The sequence below is a fragment of the Helianthus annuus genome, chromosome 7, assembly GCF_002127325.2.
Source record: "Helianthus annuus cultivar XRQ/B chromosome 7, HanXRQr2.0-SUNRISE, whole genome shotgun sequence".
NCBI lineage: Eukaryota > Viridiplantae > Streptophyta > Magnoliopsida > Asterales > Asteraceae > Helianthus > Helianthus annuus.
The window spans coordinates 36,873,109-36,898,958 of record NC_035439.2 but is presented as its reverse complement, the minus strand read 5'-3'; the positions used below and the strand labels follow the sequence as shown (position 1 = coordinate 36,898,958).

The 25,850-nt window shown below is 38.4% G+C and overlaps 2 protein-coding genes across 2 annotated transcripts; both read right to left on the bottom strand.

Annotated features, from left to right (window-relative positions):
- Positions 1-11,661: 11,661 nt before the first annotated feature.
- LOC110913140 (protein FAR1-RELATED SEQUENCE 5-like) lies at positions 11,662-13,152 on the bottom strand. Its single transcript, XM_022157990.1, has 6 exons — positions 13,132-13,152; positions 12,671-13,044; positions 12,482-12,560; positions 12,170-12,385; positions 11,871-12,063; positions 11,662-11,783 (listed from the first exon to the last, which is right to left on the bottom strand). The coding sequence occupies exons 1-6, from the start codon at positions 13,150-13,152 to the stop codon at positions 11,662-11,664; spliced, it is 1,005 nt and encodes a 334-aa protein (XP_022013682.1).
- Positions 13,153-17,172: 4,020 nt separating this feature from the next.
- LOC110913141 (protein FAR1-RELATED SEQUENCE 1-like) lies at positions 17,173-19,078 on the bottom strand. The gene is made up of 4 exons (XM_022157991.1): positions 18,579-19,078; positions 18,065-18,185; positions 17,283-17,849; positions 17,173-17,199 (listed from the first exon to the last, which is right to left on the bottom strand). The coding sequence occupies exons 1-4, from the start codon at positions 19,076-19,078 to the stop codon at positions 17,173-17,175; spliced, it is 1,215 nt and encodes a 404-aa protein (XP_022013683.1).
- Between the last annotated feature and the right edge of the window lie 6,772 nt (positions 19,079-25,850).

The window sequence follows — 25,850 nt, the reverse complement described above, 5'->3', positions numbered from 1 at the left end:
GTACGGGATACAGGATCTGGATATTTACCTTATTAAGAAAGGAGGTCATGTTTTATAAACTGGGTTTGTTACGGGGTTTTATCCAAATGTGTTTTACGGTGTTTCATAAACTTGTATCTGTGTGTTATCCAAATGTGTTTTACGGTGTGTTTATGTAGGTCTGTTTTACAATTATGCTTGAATTGGGTACTCTTGAAACCCTTATGATCTGTGTTTTATAAAGGGTTAATGTGGTTTTGTGAATTGTGTTTTATAAACTGGGTGAAATTAATAAGAGATTTCCATGAATGCTTAAAACAAATGTTTTTCTGTAAAACGAATAAAGAGTGAGAGATTAAAGGGAAAATGGCTTTCAAAAAAACCCGGAAACAAACCTGACAAACCAATTAGGATGGACGAATCAGACACGGAAGAATCATCACCTATACAAGGTACGGTTACTTGTGGGGGTGGGGGTGGGGGTTACTTGTATAGTTAGCTGTCTGACCAATTGTGCTTTTTTGTTACAAGTAGTTAATGCTGTTAACAAAACTACTGAAACGGTAGACAACGTAGTAGACTGTGCATAACGACCACCTGCTAGCACCCTTCTGTCTGACTTTGCAAATCTTTTTCCGTACGTAATGGATAAAAATGTCGACTTACAATCGGAACCCCTCCAAAATCGTGAATTGCCTATATGTAAGTTAGAAGTACAAACGACAAACCATATGTTTGTTGTGGTAAACGCAATGCAATACTAACATCACCTTTTATGTATTTTTTATAGCCGATGCGAACGAGAAGGGTATCAATACCGGTAAGAAGCGGAAGGACAAGAAAGTTGGAATCGAACTGAACCAAAAAAAGGTTGCGGTTATACCAACAGTTAACAAACCTGATGAAGTAGCACACGGTAAATTGAAATTATACAATAATTTTATTTAATAATGAAGTTTGACTTGTTGATTGGCTTTATATCTTGGTGTGTTGTCAGGTGCCATGATAGAAGATTCTGATGATGATTTTGACAACCCACCTTGGAAAAAATGAAGTCGGATGCTAGCCAACCAGTAATTGAAAAACCACAACGACCCCCGGTTGCTAAGTCAAGCGAACACTCAAAAACACGCAAGAGGTCAACAATGATCAAAAATCACCTACCACTTTCAGATGGGAAACTAAAATTGCGATTAGCTCTTCAACACATGGGGGAGCTGATGGAATCTTTGAACGAAAATCAACGGGCGGCTGTCAGAAACATAGGTTTCGGGTCAATTCTTGGGTTTAAAATGGGTCGGATTTCATCAGCTCTGGGTTGGTGGTTGGTAAATAACTACAACCCTAAAGCACGAGTCTTGAATTACGGTAGCCACCACATTCAAATCACGGAGGAATTGGTTAACGATATCTTCGGCATACCGAGAGGGAAGATACAAATAAAGGAGGTTGAGAGAGCAAGGGCAGATTTCCATGAGGTTGTGGCAGAATCGAAATGCCAATTTGAAAATGCTCCTGCATGTTTGACACCTGTTCAATTCAAGACATACACGCAGGCCTAAAAAGTGAGTGGGAGAATCTTTGTGTTAAACTTTTTTGCTATTCTACAACACACTACTAGGAGAGACAACTACCAATTCTTCAATTAATATGAGGTTTCTACCAGCCTTGCATAGAGGGATGGATATCTGAAGTTTTAACTAGTGTGAATACATGATCAGGTGTCTGGATCGAACAATGGAAGCATGGACACCAAAGGACTGCTTTCTTGGGCCAATGCCTTTGCTAGTGGTATGTTTCGAATGCGTATATAATTTTCTAAACACACACTTGGATTGTCTGCTTTCTTGGGCCAATGCCTTTGCTAGTGGTATGTTCCGAATGCGTATATAATTTTCTAAACACACACTTGGATTGTGCATTAAAACACATCTTAACACACAACTTAGACTTGTGCATGTTAAAACATAGTTTGATGTAAAACACATTCAGAGAGTTTTAAATTGCAACGTATTTGTTAAACTCCAATATAAAAAACAACCTATTGTAAAAAACATTATGATGTAATGTGATCATCAAAAAACACAATGTGATGTAATGTGACATAGACAATAACATGAAACACATTCAGAGTGCTAAATTGAAAAACAACTGTTAAAACACAACCTGATTTATATAAAAATCCTTAAAACACAACTGACTTCTGTTGTTCGTCGTATTTATAGGCGGCGTTGATAGGTGACCAAAAGAAATTCAAAGAAGATGAGCCAAGAGCAGCTCATCTCATCGAAGATATCACACAGGACGATATCGAGTCACTTAGCATAAAATTGGACACGGTCAGGTTTGAGCAATTCTTAGAGAATGAAAAGGGTCTGCATTCGGATCAAAGATATCCTTTTGTAAAAACTGAAAGTGATGGAGAATCAGCTGGCATAAACCCTGTGAAAATGGCTGAAGAAAAGGCTCAAGCAAATGAAGGGAAGGTAGATGAGAAAGATGTATCAAAAAAATAAAACACAATACCAAAACTGAAATGGTGAAAAGTAAAAAGACTGTTGTGAAGGCGGCCAATAAAACGCATGCTAAACCTACAGAGTCAGGTGTACCGAAAAAAAAACAGTTTGAAAAAGTTGGGGCGAAAACTGCTCATGATGGGAACAAGAAATCTGATGTTGAAGTTGGTCTGGAAACTACGCCTGTTGTCGATGAAATTCCCGTTAATGTGGGAAAACATGCTGAGTTTGGAGAAGACATGAACGTAGAAGGTGGAACAACTGCTACTGATTACGATGCAGCCTATATAGAGAAATACTACATTGAAACCGGTGAGTACGAGCAAACACAGCAAATCAGCGGGGCATTAACATAGGCTTTAATGGAGAGATTAGGATACCTATGGTATCTCAATATTGTGACAACTCGAGTTTCTGACTTTCACTTTCGCATTAAATGCGCGTTGACTTTGACTGTTTAGTTGTTTGGATTGTGGACTTGAAATTGTACGCGATGTATTTTAATGAAACGTATTGTCGTTTTGTCATATGTGATTACTTGCTGTGGTAGAATATAATATTAGATTTATTATTAAAAACACTTAGTCTAGATCACGAAGCATGGCACACAGTTCGAAGGATCTCGAAACATATCCTTCGACTCGAAGGATCAGCTTCCGGTTCGAAGGATCTCGAAACATATCCTTCGACCAAAGACTCCATCCTTCGACATCTTTCGGCCCAGCCTTTCTAATGGGCTTGGCCCATTTCTGTAATACGTTTAAATACGTGATGCATGTAACCGGCAGTTAGTTTCTAAAAACCCTAATACCTTTCCCTCTCTCTCGAAGTCTTGGAGTCGGCTGAAAGTTCTTGTGCACCCGAAACCCCACTAGTTTCAATCCCCTAATCCGGACGTGACTAATTACTTGTGAGTGCATAATCTAGCATACCGAGCAAACCAAGGTGAGTTCACACAGCCAAGGCATGGGTTCCCAGGGTGGGAATGGGTTGGATGATTATTTGTGCATACTTTGATATTATAACGAACGATTAAACTGTTGATGCTTACGAACTGCCTTCGCACACACCCTGGTCGGTAAAGACTATGGTCGCGAACGAACTACTCAACTGCCTTCGCACACACCCTGGTCGGTAAAGACTATGGTCGCGAATTGATTAACCGCCTTCGCACACACCCTGGTCGGTAAAGACTATGGTCGCGAACTATACGAACCCAATCTTCGCACACCTGCCTGGGAGGCCGCGATGGAACTAATCATATGGAACGTAACGATTAAACCATTACTCACACAATACGATATTGAACTTTAAACTGTGAACTCGCTCAACTAGTTTGTTGATTATCTGCTGCATGCCTTGCAGGACCTTAGGTACTTATGGAGCTTGCACTGGAGGAGCGGGACGTTGTGGGCAGTGGATTATGAACGCTATGTTTAAACATTTCGAATAATTGAACTTATGGTTTACTTGGGTTATTCACTTATGCTTCCGCTACTGATACTATGTTTGTTTTGAAACATCAATTGTATTGAATGAGGTTTTACGAACTACTTTATTTATGTTATGCTATGTTCAATATGATTGATGGCTTGATCCTGGTCAGTCACGCTCCCAAGCGGTGATACTACTGAATTTCGGGACGAAATTCCAAATCAACGGGGGGATGATGTGACACCCCAGGAAAACCAGTGAACGATGTAACTTGCCTAGCTTCCTCAGTGAGTGCGTACCAAATTTCGGGACGAAATTTCTTTTAAGTTGGGGATAATGTGACAACTCGAGTTTCTGACTTTCACTTTCGCATTAAATGCGCGTTGACTTTGACTGTTTAGTTGTTTGGATTGTGGACTTGAAATTGTACGCGATGTATTTTAATGAAACGTATTGTCGTTTTGTCATATGTGATTACTTGCTGTGGTAGAATATAATATTAGATTTATTATTAAAAACACTTAGTCTAGATCACGAAGCATGGCACACAGTTCGAAGGATCTCGAAACATATCCTTCGACTCGAAGGATCAGCTTCCGGTTCGAAGGATCTCGAAACATATCCTTCGACCAAAGACTCCATCCTTCGACATCTTTCGGCCCAGCCTTTCTAATGGGCTTGGCCCATTTCTGTAATACGTTTAAATACGTGATGCATGTAACCGGCAGTTAGTTTCTAAAAACCCTAATACCTTTCCCTCTCTCTCGAAGTCTTGGAGTCGGCTGAAAGTTCTTGTGCACCCGAAACCCCACTAGTTTCAATCCCCTAATCCGGACGTGACTAATTACTTGTGAGTGCATAATCTAGCATACCGAGCAAACCAAGGTGAGTTCACACAGCCAAGGCATGGGTTCCCAGGGTGGGAATGGGTTGGATGATTATTTGTGCATACTTTGATATTATAACGAACGATTAAACTGTTGATGCTTACGAACTGCCTTCGCACACACCCTGGTCGGTAAAGACTATGGTCGCGAACGAACTACTCAACTGCCTTCGCACACACCCTGGTCGGTAAAGACTATGGTCGCGAATTGATTAACCGCCTTCGCACACACCCTGGTCGGTAAAGACTATGGTCGCGAACTATACGAACCCAATCTTCGCACACCTGCCTGGGAGGCCGCGATGGAACTAATCATATGGAACGTAACGATTAAACCATTACTCACACAATACGATATTGAACTTTAAACTGTGAACTCGCTCAACTAGTTTGTTGATTATCTGCTGCATGCCTTGCAGGACCTTAGGTACTTATGGAGCTTGCACTGGAGGAGCGGGACGTTGTGGGCAGTGGATTATGAACGCTATGTTTAAACATTTCGAATAATTGAACTTATGGTTTACTTGGGTTATTCACTTATGCTTCCGCTACTGATACTATGTTTGTTTTGAAACATCAATTGTATTGAATGAGGTTTTACGAACTACTTTATTTATGTTATGCTATGTTCAATATGATTGATGGCTTGATCCTGGTCAGTCACGCTCCCAAGCGGTGATACTACTGAATTTCGGGACGAAATTCCAAATCAACGGGGGGATGATGTGACACCCCAGGAAAACCAGTGAACGATGTAACTTGCCTAGCTTCCTCAGTGAGTGCGTACCAAATTTCGGGACGAAATTTCTTTTAAGTTGGGGATAATGTGACAACTCGAGTTTCTGACTTTCACTTTCGCATTAAATGCGCGTTGACTTTGACTGTTTAGTTGTTTGGATTGTGGACTTGAAATTGTACGCGATGTATTTTAATGAAACGTATTGTCGTTTTGTCATATGTGATTACTTGCTGTGGTAGAATATAATATTAGATTTATTATTAAAAACACTTAGTCTAGATCACGAAGCATGGCACACAGTTCGAAGGATCTCGAAACATATCCTTCGACTCGAAGGATCAGCTTCCGGTTCGAAGGATCTCGAAACATATCCTTCGACCAAAGACTCCATCCTTCGACATCTTTCGGCCCAGCCTTTCTAATGGGCTTGGCCCATTTCTGTAATACGTTTAAATACGTGATGCATGTAACCGGCAGTTAGTTTCTAAAAACCCTAATACCTTTCCCTCTCTCTCGAAGTCTTGGAGTCGGCTGAAAGTTCTTGTGCACCCGAAACCCCACTAGTTTCAATCCCCTAATCCGGACGTGACTAATTACTTGTGAGTGCATAATCTAGCATACCGAGCAAACCAAGGTGAGTTCACACAGCCAAGGCATGGGTTCCCAGGGTGGGAATGGGTTGGATGATTATTTGTGCATACTTTGATATTATAACGAACGATTAAACTGTTGATGCTTACGAACTGCCTTCGCACACACCCTGGTCGGTAAAGACTATGGTCGCGAACGAACTACTCAACTGCCTTCGCACACACCCTGGTCGGTAAAGACTATGGTCGCGAATTGATTAACCGCCTTCGCACACACCCTGGTCGGTAAAGACTATGGTCGCGAACTATACGAACCCAATCTTCGCACACCTGCCTGGGAGGCCGCGATGGAACTAATCATATGGAACGTAACGATTAAACCATTACTCACACAATACGATATTGAACTTTAAACTGTGAACTCGCTCAACTAGTTTGTTGATTATCTGCTGCATGCCTTGCAGGACCTTAGGTACTTATGGAGCTTGCACTGGAGGAGCGGGACGTTGTGGGCAGTGGATTATGAACGCTATGTTTAAACATTTCGAATAATTGAACTTATGGTTTACTTGGGTTATTCACTTATGCTTCCGCTACTGATACTATGTTTGTTTTGAAACATCAATTGTATTGAATGAGGTTTTACGAACTACTTTATTTATGTTATGCTATGTTCAATATGATTGATGGCTTGATCCTGGTCAGTCACGCTCCCAAGCGGTGATACTACTGAATTTCGGGACGAAATTCCAAATCAACGGGGGGATGATGTGACACCCCAGGAAAACCAGTGAACGATGTAACTTGCCTAGCTTCCTCAGTGAGTGCGTACCAAATTTCGGGACGAAATTTCTTTTAAGTTGGGGATAATGTGACAACTCGAGTTTCTGACTTTCACTTTCGCATTAAATGCGCGTTGACTTTGACTGTTTAGTTGTTTGGATTGTGGACTTGAAATTGTACGCGATGTATTTTAATGAAACGTATTGTCGTTTTGTCATATGTGATTACTTGCTGTGGTAGAATATAATATTAGATTTATTATTAAAAACACTTAGTCTAGATCACGAAGCATGGCACACAGTTCGAAGGATCTCGAAACATATCCTTCGACTCGAAGGATCAGCTTCCGGTTCGAAGGATCTCGAAACATATCCTTCGACCAAAGACTCCATCCTTCGACATCTTTCGGCCCAGCCTTTCTAATGGGCTTGGCCCATTTCTGTAATACGTTTAAATACGTGATGCATGTAACCGGCAGTTAGTTTCTAAAAACCCTAATACCTTTCCCTCTCTCTCGAAGTCTTGGAGTCGGCTGAAAGTTCTTGTGCACCCGAAACCCCACTAGTTTCAATCCCCTAATCCGGACGTGACTAATTACTTGTGAGTGCATAATCTAGCATACCGAGCAAACCAAGGTGAGTTCACACAGCCAAGGCATGGGTTCCCAGGGTGGGAATGGGTTGGATGATTATTTGTGCATACTTTGATATTATAACGAACGATTAAACTGTTGATGCTTACGAACTGCCTTCGCACACACCCTGGTCGGTAAAGACTATGGTCGCGAACGAACTACTCAACTGCCTTCGCACACACCCTGGTCGGTAAAGACTATGGTCGCGAATTGATTAACCGCCTTCGCACACACCCTGGTCGGTAAAGACTATGGTCGCGAACTATACGAACCCAATCTTCGCACACCTGCCTGGGAGGCCGCGATGGAACTAATCATATGGAACGTAACGATTAAACCATTACTCACACAATACGATATTGAACTTTAAACTGTGAACTCGCTCAACTAGTTTGTTGATTATCTGCTGCATGCCTTGCAGGACCTTAGGTACTTATGGAGCTTGCACTGGAGGAGCGGGACGTTGTGGGCAGTGGATTATGAACGCTATGTTTAAACATTTCGAATAATTGAACTTATGGTTTACTTGGGTTATTCACTTATGCTTCCGCTACTGATACTATGTTTGTTTTGAAACATCAATTGTATTGAATGAGGTTTTACGAACTACTTTATTTATGTTATGCTATGTTCAATATGATTGATGGCTTGATCCTGGTCAGTCACGCTCCCAAGCGGTGATACTCCGCAGGTGGATTTTGGGGGTGTGACAAATATGGGTCGACACCACAAGCGAGCCAGAGCGACGAGGTACTTTCAGAGTTTTTTAACAAATGTTAAACTTTGGACCTATGTATGTTAAAAAATAATATGTTATAAAACACATTTCAGAGTGTTTAAAATGAAAAGGATTTGTTAAAGTCTAAACTAGAAGACAAACAGTTTACCAGATTGTGGTAAACACAATATAATGTATATGTGCACACATTAAAACACATTCAGAATGTTTAAAACATATTCTTAATACACAACTTAGGATTATGTATGGTAAAACACAATATGTCGTAAAACACAAGGTAAAACACCTTAAAACACAAAAACACATTCTTATGAAATGTGACACACACAACACCTTAAAACACAATCAGATTGTTATAAAATGCAAAGGATTTGTTAAACTCTACACTAGAACACAATGAGATGTAATGTGACACAAATCTCATGTTGTTGCTTAATGCTAATGTGTTGAGTTTTAACGATGTAATTCGGGTGCATGCGAGAATGTTGGAAGTGTTCTTGAATCAGTTTAACGAATGTGTGAAAAGGATAAACGACCATTTTACGGAAGGTTTCCAATTGTACCCCGAAAGTGAGAAAATAAAAGAGAAACACACAATGTGGACTGAAATGCTAAAAAAGGTTGGGTCCACATGTACGACAACTGGACAACCACAAACTCCTACCGATAAAACACCAGAAAAGGAGGCAAATAAGGAGAATGTGGATCTGTGGCAATTGTCACAGTGGACACCTTCATTTGTCAAAGAGATATGTAAGATCGTTGATAAGAAAACCACACTGACGACTCAGCTTGTTGAAGTAGTGGAGCAGCCCGCACTCGTCGTCACACCGATCTTCCAAAAAATAGTAGAGGAATATGAATTTTCGATTAGTAGGGGGCAGGTTATACACGAGTTGGACCTTGGAAAGCGGAAAGTAAGGCCGCAAAGACAAACAAGGCTGACCGACGCTCTAAGGTCTCCATACATGAAGCGGGCAGTAGAGATTAGGACGAAGCTTGACAACGCTGAGGTCTCGGTCAGCTCATACATGTTTTTGGCCTGGGGTTCAATGTGGTATGTAAAAATTTTGTAATTTATAATACCAATGTTTTTAAACATATGTTAAAACACAATTATTGTAATTGATTGGTTTGAAATTATTATAACACATTTTTTAAAACATGTTTGTATTCGTTAGGAATACTGTGTTTAAAACTACCAGAGGTGTGGCAGTGATGAGATCTCCGCTCGAATCGTTATTGCCGGGAATGGAATTGGATATATTGGTAATAAGCGCATGGGCGGATTTGCTGAACTATGAAGAAAAATTCAGGTAAAAGGGAAGCATCGCATGCCTGTTCTGTTCAGTGAATATGTTGGTAAGTATGATCATAATGACATTGTAATGAAAGTTTACTACTTTTGTAATATTGTTTCACACAATCACTTTAAATGTAGAATGAAAAAGACTACAAGAAAAGTGCGAAAATAAGGTCAAAAATCTTCGCAGAAAACATGGAACCGGTCTTAAAATCTACTGATGTGAAAAAGATACCTGACAAGTAGCTCATCTTTGTACCACTCTTACACGATGATCATTTCTATTGTGTATGTTTCAATTTGAGGGACATGAAGGTAGAGGATTTGGACAACAGCGCTAAGGATGTGTCGATGAAAGAGAAATACAACGAACGACCGGAAAAATTGGTATGCCCCTCCGTATATAAACTACAAATGTCCTTTGTTACACAAATGCATGATATCTGATGTCCATGGTTATTAAACACAATTAATAAACTGCATTAACTTGTTAGTATCTTATGTTCACTCTTAATCACTTAAAACACAATTCATACCGACAACATATCTTATGACCTCTGTTAGTAATATAAAACCCAAATTGATGTGATACTGCATGAAGTTCTCTATGTATAAAATTTGAGATTAAAACACAATGGACACTGAATGATACCTTATGAGCAATATTAATGATTTAAAACACGGTTTAATGTGACACTACATAATACCACTACTATGTACTTAAAACACACTTCATCAGAATTATAAATTATTCCCTCTGTTAATAACTGGTATACGTAAACAAAACCTATAACACAAATGCACAATCTATGCAGGTACATGAATTTAAAACACAATCTGATTAAAATGTTTATTATGAAGCGTGATGCTTTGTTAGTGTACTTGGAAAATATTGGGCATCCAGCGGGCGGGGTGATCAATCAAGTTGAGCCGGTACGATTGGAGATGCCATGGCGTACAAAGCATAATGTAATCGACTGTGGCGTTTTCCTGATGCGCCATATGGAAACATACAAGGGCGTGACTGGAAAAGCTTGGGAATGCGGATTCTCAAACGAGTGCACTAATGCGGGTGAGATTACATACAAGCAGCGCAAAGAAATTGATGATCTTAGGCATAAGTACATTATGAAGATGCTTCTAAGTGACGCAAACACACACAGAAGTTTTGTTGAAACTGACGTTGCTAAATATAAAAAGTTGTCGGCCGATGAAAAACAGAATCTAGAAGCCGCAGCCTTTGATGCAATCAAGGGAAGATTGGATAACTGAATTAAAATGGGATGTTTTCAAAAAACAATAATAACATTTCGTTGGTGGTGGTTTCTTGAAGTAATATGGGATGGATTTCAAAAACAATTTTAACATTTCGTTGGTGGTGTTATTTTGAATTGTATATCTTAAAATATGTTCGGTTATGTTTTTTGAGTTTCCCGTCGATAAAAATGTCATCTAGAATAGTTTGTACCTCTTTAACAATGTGAATTTATGTCGATAATATTAGTTTGTTTGGATCCACAAAAGAAATATAGTTTGTAATAATGTATAACATCTTAAAACACACCTAATAGAGATTATGAAATAATGTGAACTGGAAACGAAACTATCTTTTTCATGGTATCTATAAATTGCAAACCAAGTTAAAACACATTTTAATGGCTGTAAAGGGTAAACTGTATACCAAAACTAACTAGTACAAGGGATATGTAAAATATGTATAAGACCAGGTTTACATGGCATGACAATTACATAAAAAATTGTGGTATTATAATGTGTGTGATAAGTAAAACACATTACCACATCCTTCAACCCACCAAACCACGCACAATGAATGCATCAGATAAAACACAGGGGGCTATTTAAAAAAACAAAGTTACGCCTAAAATGCAAAATAACAAGAACACAAATGTTCAACCCAACCAGTTTTAAAATCAACAAATTAAAATCCAAACAAACACACGGGAAAATTAAAACACAAAAGTGAAAAGTTCAACAAAACACTTAATTTTTTATAAAAAAAGAAACTACTCTTCCATGTCTTCGTCATCCAGATCTGCATCATTTCTTGATGTGTAACACATCATCAACATCTTTTGAACCAGGACCATCACCTTCAACAACTGTAGCAGCGTCACCTTCACCGATTGTAGTAGCATTACCTTCAGCATTCCGCGAAGTGCCTGCCTCAGGCACAGCCACGATGTATTTCCAACACGTTCGATTGTTATGACCATATTATTTACATATTGAACATTACCGACGTTTACTTCCAGACTGACTTATGGCTCGCTCCTTTTGAGATTTGAGGCGTTTATGAGAACCACAACCCTTGAACCTGGTACCAACTGGAACACGGATAGTGGTCGTGCTCACTGGAGCAACTCCCAGCAGTTCAGCAAATTGATTACGTCGTGTCTTGGGAGGTGCATTTATCTGAGCCTCGTCAGCGACTGACATAAACTGCTAGATATGATCACGAAAAATTACACCACTAATCAAAGTTTGAAATCAACTTGTTCACGATATACTCAGTTGCGTGACTAATCTCACGAACACAACGGTTAACCTCCGAACGATCTGGATCACCGCCATCCATAAGAATGGACCCGGGGGAACTATTTGGAACAGCTTCAAGCGTCCATCGCCTCAATATATATTGTTTCAGAAACTCCCTTACATCAAGAATCCTTAACACACAAAAAATGTGACTGCACAACAATCCAAACTGCTCAAACCTGTTGCAGTTACATTTAATAGTAACATCCTCCTCACGTATCATAACCTGTAACATTGAATATCCATAAAACACAGTGCATAAATCAAATGGATACTTAAAAAAGGCAAAATAATGTATAAATAACATAAAACACAATATCACCTCAAAGAATGCAGAACATGGCTGATCGAGATCCTTAATAGAAAACCTAATGAAATCACCGACATGATCTAATCTGACACTAGTACAACGATGAATAGCATGTTGAATCTCAAGTTGAATGTCAAAAAATATAGTTCTGGTATATATCTGAACTGCTTGCTTCTTGATAACAAAATCACTCCATGGCACAGGGTTGGTGTATCGAGTGTCATGATCGGTTTTTCGATGCTCGTGTCTTTGCGCTTCGATAGTTGTGTCGAAGTGGCTAAGAAATTCAACCAAAGTGCACTTTGGATTGCTAATCTTGCCAAAAAATGATTCTCGCTTTCAGATCTAGATGACGTCCGCATAAGTCCAGACATTTCTTCTTCGCGATAGTAAGCTGGAATCCATGATTCACGGAGCCCGTATATATACGTTAGCCATTCATGGTCGGTTAAACCGAAATCATTTAAGATAGCTGCCCATTCAGGCTCAAACGCTTCGGGCAATAAAGAATTTGTCCAAACAATTGCAGACAATCTTTTCCTGAAATCGGTATTTGAACATGGGGCAGCCCCGATCTAAGCAACATTTTAGCGTGTATGTTAAAAAAATTAAAACACAGTAAAAAGACACATCTAAAAAAACACTGTCATAAAAAAACAGACCTTTGTAGTGAGTTTATCCATGATGTGCCACATACATAACAGATGCCTCGACTCAGGCCAAACATCCGCTATAGCCCTTTTCATCGCAGGGTCTTGGTCAGTAACGATTACGGGAGGCGCGTACCCATATGTGTCCTTGATCACCTTAAGTAACCAGCTATGCGTCTGCCATTTCAGAACCAAGAATTGCAGCACCAAGTGTGACGTTCCTATTGTGATTATCAATCCCAGTGAAAGGGACCAACATCATGTTATACCTACAAACAAAAAAATCAGCGAATGAAAAAAATATCATAATGTATTTATAACACAGCATGGCTAAAACAAATTGCATATAGAAAAAAAATTAATCTCGTCGTTACTTGTTCCACTTGTAGGTAGCATCAAATGATATAACGTCTCCAAACATATAAAAATTCCTCTTCATATCCTCGTCAGCCCAAGAAATGCACTTCAACACACCTTCGTCCGTCGTTTGATATTCGCAAGAAAAGTTCGGTAAAAACTCTTTTTTCCTCATTAGTCGATTGACAAACATTTCAGCATCAAACTCTCAGATGAACAAATTTAATTCTTTTTTGAAATTTTTGAAATCAACTTTGGTCGAACAAAAGATGTAAATCTTCTTTGTGCACAAAATCATGGTTATGCGCCTCTGAAATGATATAGCTCATACTTCTTGGCATCGTTCAGCTTTATTCTGATCATCGCTTGGCATCCAGTCCTTTTGGATGGTACCCTATGTACCCACCTATCAGAAGGCTGTTCGGCTTAAGTATCGACCGGTCAAAACTCTTTATGACCCTCTTTTGAACAAAAAAAATACTTATTTATTACAATACCACGATTTTCATGTTGTGTGCCCTTCCTAACTGTCTAACCTCCAGCTTCTGCATAAGCTTTGTAAAAGTTATACGCAGCATCAACTGTTTCAAATAACATGCCCTCTGCTGGAGTCAACGAAGACGGTAAATCTGGAATATATCTCTTTGTTCCCGAGTTAGGAGAAACTTTTTCCAGGCCACGTAATTGGTAATTGGGAGCATCTACAAAACATGACAAAAAATGCATACACATCATTAACATGCACTAAAAGGGTTCACCACACACAAAAAAGAAACCTACATGGATTTGAATCTTAAAGTACATTTGAGGTCGCAAGATAGAAAAACCAAAACAGTTTTAAACACATGAATAAAACACAAAGAAAAAACTGATTTTGAAACACTAAAACACACTGACCTTACATAAATGGGGTTTTATATAAATAACAACATAACACAAACTACCATAAAAAGCCTAGTAGATTTTTAAACACTTAACACAGAAGTGATTTAATGAGCATAAAACACATTATAAAACACAATGTAATGAAAACAAAACAAAAACCAACAAAAAAAAATTCTCACATGTAAAAAATAAAAAAAAGCCATAGTAAAAAACATACTCTTCATGCTATCTACTAATGCACTTATAAAACACATATTAACACAAAATTCTAAACAACATGCTAAAAAACTGATAACTAGTCACCCCTGAATAGAAACATCAGAATGGAAGTAAAAACACACCATCCAATATCCGAAAAAAGAGTGATCTGTATATTACAAACCATCATTTACATTATGGAATCTATAAAGACATTGACTTCAACCTCTCTAACTGTTAAAACACATTACCAAGAAACATGCTGATGATTTTCCAGAAAAAGGTTAATAAACAACACACAAAACTACAATATGGATGTTAAAAAACACTATCCAATATCTAAAAAAAAGAGTGATCTACATATTACAAACCATCAGTCACATTATGGGATCAACAAACACATTGACTTCAACCTCTCTGACTGTTAAAACACATTACCAAGAACATGCTGATGGTTTTCCAGATAAATGTTAATAGTCTACACACAAAACTACAATAGTAAACAAAAAAAATAACTGTAATTACCATCTCGACAATCAACAAGTGTGTTTGAAGCCATGATTTTTCTCTCTGAAAAAAAATATTGAATACGGATGAAGCATGGAAACAAGTAAACGATCAAACGATTGATATTTACATATGATTTGAATTCGAAAACAACCAAAATTCCAAAAATCATGGACACAATCAGTTACATTCAAGTACGTGCAATGTTAGTTAATGAAGATAAATTCCAAATATAAAATTAGAATGTGAAAGTACATAATTGCCCTTCTAGTTAAAATCCTTCAATACCACATGTCCAATTCTTATTGCTTCCTAGACTTTCTAGGAAAAATCCACTTTCAACCTAACTCCTCCTATATATATATATATATATATATATATATATATATATATATATATATATATATATATATATATATATATATATATATATATATGGTCAGGATTTAGAGAAAACGGTGGAAAGTGTGAGAATGGAGAGAACGCTTATGGATCGTTAGATCAAAACAATCTATGGACTAGATGACGCGGTGGTGTTTTCGTAAATAACATCACTTTTGTTAGTGTGGCTCGCTTCATTAAGGGTAAAAGGGTCTTTTGACTTCTCTACACAAAACGCCAAACTCATGAATAAAACGCTATTAAAATCCCGCCTTAACACACATAGCACACTTCATCCTAATCTAAACGCCATTAGATATAAAACGCCAAACTTTGTTTTTAACCGATAAAGCTGAACAAACAGTACTGAAACGACGGAACTTAATTACTAGCATTTACCATAATAAAAATCGCGCCAAAAACTTCGAATATAAACAATCTCTCAGACCTACTAAAATCCACACCAAAACCCCAAACACCATATTTTCCTCTATACCATTCATCTTAGAAACGCCAAAAAAACCCAAATATCAAAGATTCCAATTCATGTTTCTTTGATGTACACTATTTTGTCAGTAAACTTTCGCTCGATGTAATGAGCAAGATCCTCAATATAAACGCCAAAACATACAAAAACCACAAAAATTCCAAAATGCCATTTCATTGAGATTCAGTTTTGTTCTCAATAAAGTTTAGCTAAACGGGATGGACAACATTGTTAGACATCTTTCTTGACTGAGGATTAACAATGTTGTCCATCTTGTTTAGCAAAACATTATTGAGTTTAGCATGACCAAAATTAGAGGTTTATGGTAGTTTTATTTAGTGGCGTTGTTTTTTTTTTTTTTTGGGGGGGGGGTTTGATTTGCTTGTCCGATCTTATGTTGTTTGTTATGTAACTTTGAAGTAGCATGTTATCAACAAATAGGTCGAAAAAAAAAGATGGAAAAAATGATGTATAAAAATGATGTAAAACGCCAAACTGAGATCTGTCTATGTTTTATAGGAATGAAATATACAAAACGCCAAACTACTCTACACTGGCTCTCGAAGTCCATCTGTGTGTGTTCTGTAAGAATGAAAAATACAAAACGCCAAACTACTCTTCACTAGCTCTCGAAGACCTTGTCGATCTTCTTTTAATTACGGCCTGTTTGCATGTCAATGCGTAGTGTCCATAGCCTTTGCAGTTCTGACCTTGTCTTTCTTTGGCCCCGGGTTTCGACTTTGATTTCTTTTTCTCGATTGCTATCTCTTGTTTAGATTTCAGGCGCTTCCGAGAACTAGAACCTTTGGATTTATACCCAACAGGGACTCTTATCGGATTCTTGTAATTTTTATATTGACCGGTTATCTCAGAAAATCTATCCGTAGTACTAGTGGGAGGAGCAACAATCTGCATATCTTGAACCTTCTTCATATAAGATTGAACATGATCCTTGTATAAGGATAACTCCTCTTTATTACCAGATAAAGGGTTCAAAGTATATTCCGTTGAAAAAAATAATATCTCGCATCATACTTTGCACATCGGGATCAAGCTCGGTCATATATTCACGACTAATTCATAATGTATTGTTTTGGAAATTCCCTAATGTCCATAATTCTCAAAACATAGAATATATGTCTACATAGCAAACCAAACTGTTCAAAACGCCTGCATGAGCAACTGCATGTGCAATCAGACTTACGGAACATTACCTGAAAAACGCCAAAAAAATATCTCTATAACGCCATGCAGAGAATGTTTGTCTAAAAAAAGTAAAAAAACACATTGGATATGATAAACGCCATTAACCGAAAACGCCATATAAAAACAAAACGCCATTTTTTACCTCAAATAAGGATGTACAAGGCTGCTGGAAGTCATTTTTGTAAAACTTAACAAACCCATCGGGCTGATCTTCGTAACGTTGATTTATGCAATCCGCAATTCCAATCAGCTCAGCTTGAACGTCACAAAAAATACTTTTTGTGTATATGTCAACAGCTTGCCCTTCCAACAATTGGTAATTACTCTTCAACTCGGGTCGTTTGTATCGAGATTCATGATCATTTTTCCGATGTGAGTGACGCTGTGCTTCTATTGCGGTTTCATAATGAGTCATGAACTCAACAAGAGTATCTTTCGAATTGCACACTTGACCAAAAAAATGATTCTCACTCTCCGACCTCGATGTCGTTCGCATAAGACCCGACATCTCCTCCATTCTATAGTATGCAAGGATCCAAGATTCCCTGAGTGCAAAAATATTAGATAGCCAGTTATTATCTGCTAAATTGAACTCTACGTTAACCGCTTCCCATTCTGATTCAAACTCTTCAAGTGTGAGAATATCCATCCACACAACACCACAAATGCGTTCTTTAAAATTGGTGGAATTGCATAGCCTAACACCAACCTATGTATAACACGAAAACGCCATGCATAAAAAACATATAAATTACACAAAGACAAAACTTAATTAAAAAAACAGTAACAAGGTACAGAACGCCATGTATTTTAAAACGCAGTGTATCCTAAAACGCTAAAAGTAAAAATAAGCATACCAACCTTCAGAGAAAGTTTATGCATCACATGCCACATTCATAATCGATGCCTCGTGTCAACAAATACAGCAGAAATAGCCTTCTTCATTGCTGGATCTTGGTCAGTGACAACAACTTTTGGTTGAGAAAATGTAACATTGCAGTGATGATTGTCTATACCCGTGAACGGTACAACCACCATAGAGTATCTGCATATGAAAACATCATGAGAACTGAAACAATAATAAAAATGCGATTGCATGTAAACTCATAAAACGCCATTGCATGTAAACTAATAAAACGTCATATCATGTAAACTAATAAAAACGCCATTGCATGTAAACTCATAAAACGCCAAAAAACAGAAGAAGTCGAATTATAAAATATTACTTGTTGGAACAATATGTGGCGTCAAACGAAATCACATCATCAAATACGTGGTAATTACGTTTGGCTTGATCGTCACACCAAAAAAGTCCCTTCAAACGATTCTCTTCGTCTGTGAAGTAATCATACGAGAAATTAGGCTGGGAATGGTTTTTTTCATTCAAATGTCTTACCACCATATCACCGTCATTTCCCCTATAAACAAATTAATTTACCTCTTATAGTTCTTAAATTTAACTTTACTTGCACCCACATCTTCAAAACCGCCAAAACAAGTCTTCATAACATTAAGCGCCTTGACGGGACCCAAGTTCAGCTTAGAGATGCTGTGTATAACATGCTTCTGGAGCTGAGTGAGTTGTCGTTCAATTGGAAGACAATGCTTATCAGGACGTTCAACAAGATTATGGTTGTGCTCCTTGACAAACTTATACACCTTCCATGATCCAGCCTCAAAAAGTACACATAACAGTGCACCACAATCAGTCCTCTTTGAAAAGTTGGATCGCACTAATCGCTCCTTTTGATTGGGGTCCAACGTATCAACCTTCTTGTCCTTGTATAAACCAGATCTCGTACACAAGTAATACTTAATATGTAAGACACCTTTAGAGTTTGTCTTTGTAGTCCCTTTCCTAACTGAAAACCCACACTCCTTGGCATACTTAACATACATTGAATAACAATCATCGAGGCTTGAGAATACCATGTCCATTGTGGGCTTTATTTCTTCACTGACGTCAGGAATGATAAATGGTAATCCAGTTTTTGGGCAAAGCTTTTGACTCGAGGTAGCAACTTCGTCTGAGAAAACACAGTGAGGAACAGAAAAATCAGAAAAACGCCATTAAAAATAGAAAATGTCTCGTAATAACATTATAGATTAAAACGTCATTAATTGAATAATAAACAAGACATAATAAACACATAATTTAAAAACGACATGATAAAAACGCCATGAGATGAATAATTAAAAACACTTAACAACATAAATAATTAACAAAAATATAGCATCACAATGAAAACGCATAGTTAACAAAACTGATATTTACACAAATTAACAAATAGTAATAACTGATGTTTACAAATACTACTAAATAACATTCAGAACTAATCAAATAGATGTAAAACGCCAATGATCGTAAAAACATAAGAAATATACAAGATCGTAAGCGATAATTAAAATTAATATTGAAAACTCCAATTATCAATTCTTAGTAATTGTTTAACTACCAATTAAAACGCGATTAAATTGCATAATTGAATAACGCCATTGAAAATCATACAACACATTATAAAATACTAATATAAAAAAACAATGAAACAAGCATAAAAGAACAAAACGCCATATCTGTTGCATGATTTGCTGGAACAAAAATAGAAAACGTCAACGAATTTTACTTTGTCGAACAGAATCCACGTTAGACGCCATAGATCTTAGAAAGCTTGCAAAGGAGGTAACAGCTAACAAGAAATCTTTGGAGTTTTAATTTGAAAGAGATTTATAACGCGAATAAGGAGTGAACGTATAAAAGGATAATCGTACCCCTGCATAACAATTAGCGCCCCCTGCCACGTGTTAGGCCAGGATCCTGTTTCTATATATATAGGGTTAGGTTAACGTACAATAGCTCTTATCGTACAATATATATATCCTAAAACCCTCAAAAACTAACTCGATCTCGAGACTTAGTTTTATCCCGATTATAAATGGGATCAAATAACCGTATAATGGCTATTTCAAATCAAGATAATAATACCTTCGTAGAGTCGTTTTGTTAACGACTCGGTAGAGCTCAGAAACGTAGTTTAGCTACGTTGTTTTATTACAAACTTATAAGTATTCATTGGTAAGAACGTCATAGGTTGCATGCTAGCAAGTTCACCTTCTTGGAACGACATCACGGAAACACATTTAGTGTGACAACCGGTAATTAACGGCTCCTAATTACGCGATTTACAAACATTTAGGCGATAATAAATAATGTTTAAGGCAAGAATTAACTTAATTATGCTCTTGGTTTGCCTAGGAACACTAATCAGACGTTACAGTGCGCATATGAGGATTTTTCGAGAAATCTGCTAAATATTAAGCGATAACGAACTGATACCATACAAAATACTTACAACGCTGACAAATACGAAGTTGATACGTATAATCTAAACTTACGAATTTTGTTTTACGAAAATATTATGCTTTTAAACAACACAAACCGCAAACGCGAACGAAAAACACGGAAACAGTAACACACCGGCAATGAAACGGAAGCATCAGACGCGCGTATTAACTTAAAAACTGAAATATTATGACATATTTAACTTCATTTTCAAATTTTAATATCCGCAGACGAAATCAGATCGAAAAACGAATTAAAAACGACAAATTACGCAATTTACTGATTTAACGCGATCGACAAAATACGCGTCAAACCTCAATTTCCGACGTTATATCTTACGACATATTATAGCAATCGGGTTCAAGTAACGGGCTTCGGAATGGTATTAGGCCGCTCAAAACACTCTAATGGGCCCTGGGCCCATCCCACAATTAATAAACCTAAATATATAAGTGAGTGTTCACTCCTTTATCATTTCAAAAACCCTAAAACATCTACACACCTTCAGCTGACATCTCCTTTCACCCCTCTGCCTTCTCTGTCTGATCATCAGCGACCGGTGCCGGTTACCGGCCGGCCACCGGGGTTTCGTGCTTGCTGGAATGTCACCCCACACATCCCCCGCTCCCCATCTCGTTCTTTTCTTACCGGTAGTGAAGGTGGCGACGACATCGCCGTCTGCGGCGGCGGAGGTAGTACCTCCGGTACCATCTACTTCGAGTAAAAACCACCACCACAAGCGGCGGCGTTGTGGTGGGTGGTGTCAGACGACAAGAATAGAAACGAAGAGAGAGAGAAACCATGGTGAAGACGCCGTTTCTCCGGCGGCCGGAATCGAGCAGCGGCGGTGGTGTCACGACAACACGATTCGAGCTATTTTTCACTGATAAGTCAACCGAAAAATTTGTTTTCTTACCGATCTAAGCGAATATACAGCAATCGTGAACTGTCATTTTTTTTATGTTTTTTAAGATTAGAACTGAAGGTGGTGTTGGTGGTGTTTTCGTGGTGGTTAGGGCGACGAAGAGGCAGCCGGCGGCGGCGGACACGGCCGGACAGCAGCATAAATGATGGTGGTGGTTATTTTGGTTTCGGGTCAGATTATGTTGGTGCACTGAATGTCTGTTAATTACGTCTGTATCGAGTCATAGGTAAAATGGACCGAATTTCGAGTATTACGTGTAAAACATAGAAATAACAAATCCTAGAAAGAATCAGGTTAAAATTCGGATTAAAATTGGTAAAAATGACCTAATAACCTAATTTCGCTCGAAACGACTCTTCGATAAAAAAGTTAATTTTGCTCGTAAATTCCTGATTTCGCTCGAGATTCAAGTGATCATTTGGAGCGAAACTTGATCTCGCTCTTAGATAACTTCTGTTTTCGCTCGTAGGAACTTAACTGTTTGATTTCGCTCGTGAAGACATTTCTGATTTTGCTCGAAATCAGTATATACCTGATTTCGCTCGAAGTACATTCTGTTGATTTCGCTCATAGGTGATTTCGCTCGAAATCACTGTTTTTCAAAGTTTGGAAATTTTCTAAGTGTTTGCTGGTTTTTTAGGTACGTTAAAGATGGATGATATTTTCTTGAATCCGTTTAGCAACATGTACGCTTTTACTGGAAATACGGGAGATGATACATCTACAAGCAACAACAATGAGAACCCGCAAAATGCCAAGAAGAAGTTATCGGATGCTTTGGAGGTTGAAAGTGCTTTTGGAACTTACAACAAACCACTGAAGTTGATGGCTATTGAAGAATATAGTCGGTGGGCAAAGAAATTCGAAGCTTGGTTGATGGCGTTTGTGTTCCCTAGCTGGAAGAGTCTCAAAAATGGCTACGATAATGGAGGCAAAAAAGGTGAATCGTTATCATCAGCCGAGGAGATAGAATCGTTTGTGGCTGAGCAGAAATGTGTTGCGTTGTTGTTTCAATCTGTTCGAGAATTTGGATTTGTATTATCCAAAAAGCATGATGCCAAAAGCAACTTCTACCAAGATGGCGTTTTCTGCCGAGAATGTCTCCACAACGAACAAATCAAAGTAGTGAATATCATGGTGGTTATCACAGTGGATCTTCATCAAATTCAAACCAGTCTGATGCAAAGAATTTGTTTCATTGCAACATCGCTGTAGACATGAAGAATGCTCAGAATTTCAGCGAGGAGTCGGCTAAGCAGCAGATGGTTTTCCTAGCGTCAGTTTTGGAATCGTATGAAAGCCTTGTGGCTGGGAAGATCGGCAACACCAACTTGACGAAAGAAGATTATGATCAAATAGATCCTGAAGAAATGGAACTGATTGACATAAGGTGGTGCATGGCCAATGCTGTTCCTCAAGCACAGCGTTTCATGGAAATAACCGGGAGAAAGTCAATTGGTGGACCATCTACCAAGTTGGGGTTTGACAAGTCCAAGGTGACATGCTTCAAGTGTAAGCAGAAAGGTCACTTCTGTCACACCCCCAAAATCCACACACGGAGTATCACCGCTTGGGAGCGTGACATGACCAGGATCAAGCCACCAATCATATCGAACACAGCATTTAATAATAAAAGTAGATAATGTATATCATCACGACATGATTGATGTTCAAAACCAAACATTATTTATGTAGCGGAAGCATGTAAGTAAACCCAACATAAATAACAATGTACAAAATGTCATAAGTGTTTAATCAAGCATTCATGATCCATGCTCCACAACGACCTGCTCCTCCCTGTGCAAGCTCCATGTATCTAACGACCTGCAAGGCATGTAACAGAGGATCAACAACTAGTTGAGCGAGTTCACAGTTTATAGTTCAGTAATTGCAATAGTATAGTAAGCCTTGTGTTCGTTCGTTATGTCATGTATCGTATTAGTTTGTATCGCAGCCCTCTAGGCATGTATGCGAAGATTAGGGAAAGTTCTCAAGTATTCTAGACTAGGTATGTTTGTATCGCGGCCACCCGGCACCTGTGCGAAGTTTTAGTGTATAGTTCGCAGCCTTCCTAGGCATGTGTGCGAAGATTAGTCATATTATCGCAGCCAACCCTGGCATGTGTGCGAAGATCAGTCATATTATCGCAGCCAACCCTGGCGTGTGTGCGAAGATCAGTTCTATAAGCATCACTAGTCTAGCAGTATCTTAACCAATCACCTTCCTCACCCGAGGATCATATCACTACGTTCCATTATCAAAAGAAGTACAAATAAATAAATCAATCCCATTCCCACCCTGGGAACCCCATGCCTTGGCTGTGTGAACTCACCTTGGTTTGCTCGGTATGCTAGGTTATGCACTCACAAGTAATCAGTCAAGTCCTATTGTATGCACGTATAATAAATCAGTTCAAGTTTGTAAAGTTTCACGTGCAATTTAATACCATAGAGCATGTTTAACAATCGATATCATGCATCATTCATCAGTTAATCACATTCGTACAGAATCCACGTTTCACATAAGGGCTTTCTCAATTCAATCTAACCATATCATCCGCACTTAACTGGATTAATGCACTTTGCATAGATCACATGCATGACAGAGTTAAATCAGAACCATATTATAGTTAATTCACGCAACGTGGTTATCATGCGGAGTTAATCGTATTTAACATACATAGCATATTTAACAGCGTTAGTGGCTTAGCAACGTAACCTTCATATCCTAACAGATTCAACACGTTATGACATATACTCATAGCTTCAATTTAAATCAACACACAAGTCGGACAGGGCCTTGCCCTTAAAACTCGGACAAGAAGTGAGGGGGGGGGTTTCCCCTGTTCAAAAGTCGGACCAAAGGTCCCTGGCATGAAACTCGGACCCTTATGGTGCCCTTAAAGGTCGGATATAAGGTGTGTGGGGGGGTTAAAACTCGGACAATGGGGTGAAGACATAAAACTCGAACCTTGCTTGTTTAAAGTCGGACAAAAGTGGGGTAGCACCTTAAGAAACTCGGACATGGGGTTTTCTTTTCACAAGGTCGGACAAAGGGGTTTTCTCCCCTTAAAACTCGGACTACAATGCATGATCATCAAATAATTCGGACTATAGCATGCATGTAAAAACTCGGACCACCTACAAGCTTAAAGGTCGGACCATATGCGTTTGTTGAAAAGCTCGGACCAACATCATTAATAAAGTTCGGACCTTTCACATTCAGTTAAAGGTCGGACGTGTGTTCAATGTGTAGAAAACTCAGATACAAAGCTTTACAAAGGTCGGACATCATTGCTATTATAAAACTCAGACAATTAAATCAGGGTTTCAAAACTCAGACAAGTATATTCACTAAAACTCTGACTATCATGAACATTATTCAAACATTCATATGCACTGATAGTTACGTTCATAGTTTTCACGATCTGGAAACCCTAAATCACATATTTAGCAGAGCAGAAATCAATTTAGTCATCGACAGTTTAAACATATCATACATCAGAATCATGAAGCAATTGATTACATAGTAACCTTATCCATTTCTCAATAAATCAGACTCAATCAAAACCACAGAAGTATCATATGAGAGCTAGGGTTTTCATGAACACATAATCAAGAATTGATACAATCAACCAATCAATTAGGGTTTACAAGTATCACAATAATCAATAGACAATTACCTTGAATGATTCTAGAGAGAATGTGGAAACAAAAGTGATGAATGTCTTGCCAATGATGATGGTGATGATTGCCAGAGAATGTGAAGTACGTGTTTTGGTTTCTTGTGTGAGGTTTAGTGAAAGATTAGGGTTAAGTATCATATAAGTTTTACTAATAACACTACACACCCTTAATTATTATATTTTACAATAGTACACCATCTCAAACAGTTTCACAGTTTCACCACCAAGTTTATGCATTTGACAAGTCTAACATAATTAACACATAACCATGCAATAATCACACAATACACTTCATTGTATTAAAACGTTACAGTTCCATAGTCAATTATTTGTGCAAATAAACAACTAAACAATAAATGAACGTGCAATAAATGCGAAATAGAAATCTTGGAAATTCGAGTTGTCACATTATCCCCAACTTAAAAGAAATTTCGTCCCGAAATTTGGTACGCACTCACTGAGGAAGCTAGGTAAGCTGTATTGTTCACTGGTTTTCCTGGGGTGTCACATCATCCCCCCGTTGATTTGGAATTTCGTCCCGAAATTCCGCTGTAGTAGCTTCAGTCTCAGTAGTGGTTGCATTGGTTCCGAATAACTGGGGGTACTTTTCTGTCATCTGGTCTTCGCGTTCCCAGGTATACTCTGGGCCACATTTGGAGTTCCAACGAACTCGGACAAGAGGGATTCTCTTGTGTTTGAGGACCTTAACATCCCGGTCCGTGATTTCAACTGGCTCCTCGACGAACTGCAACCGCTCGTC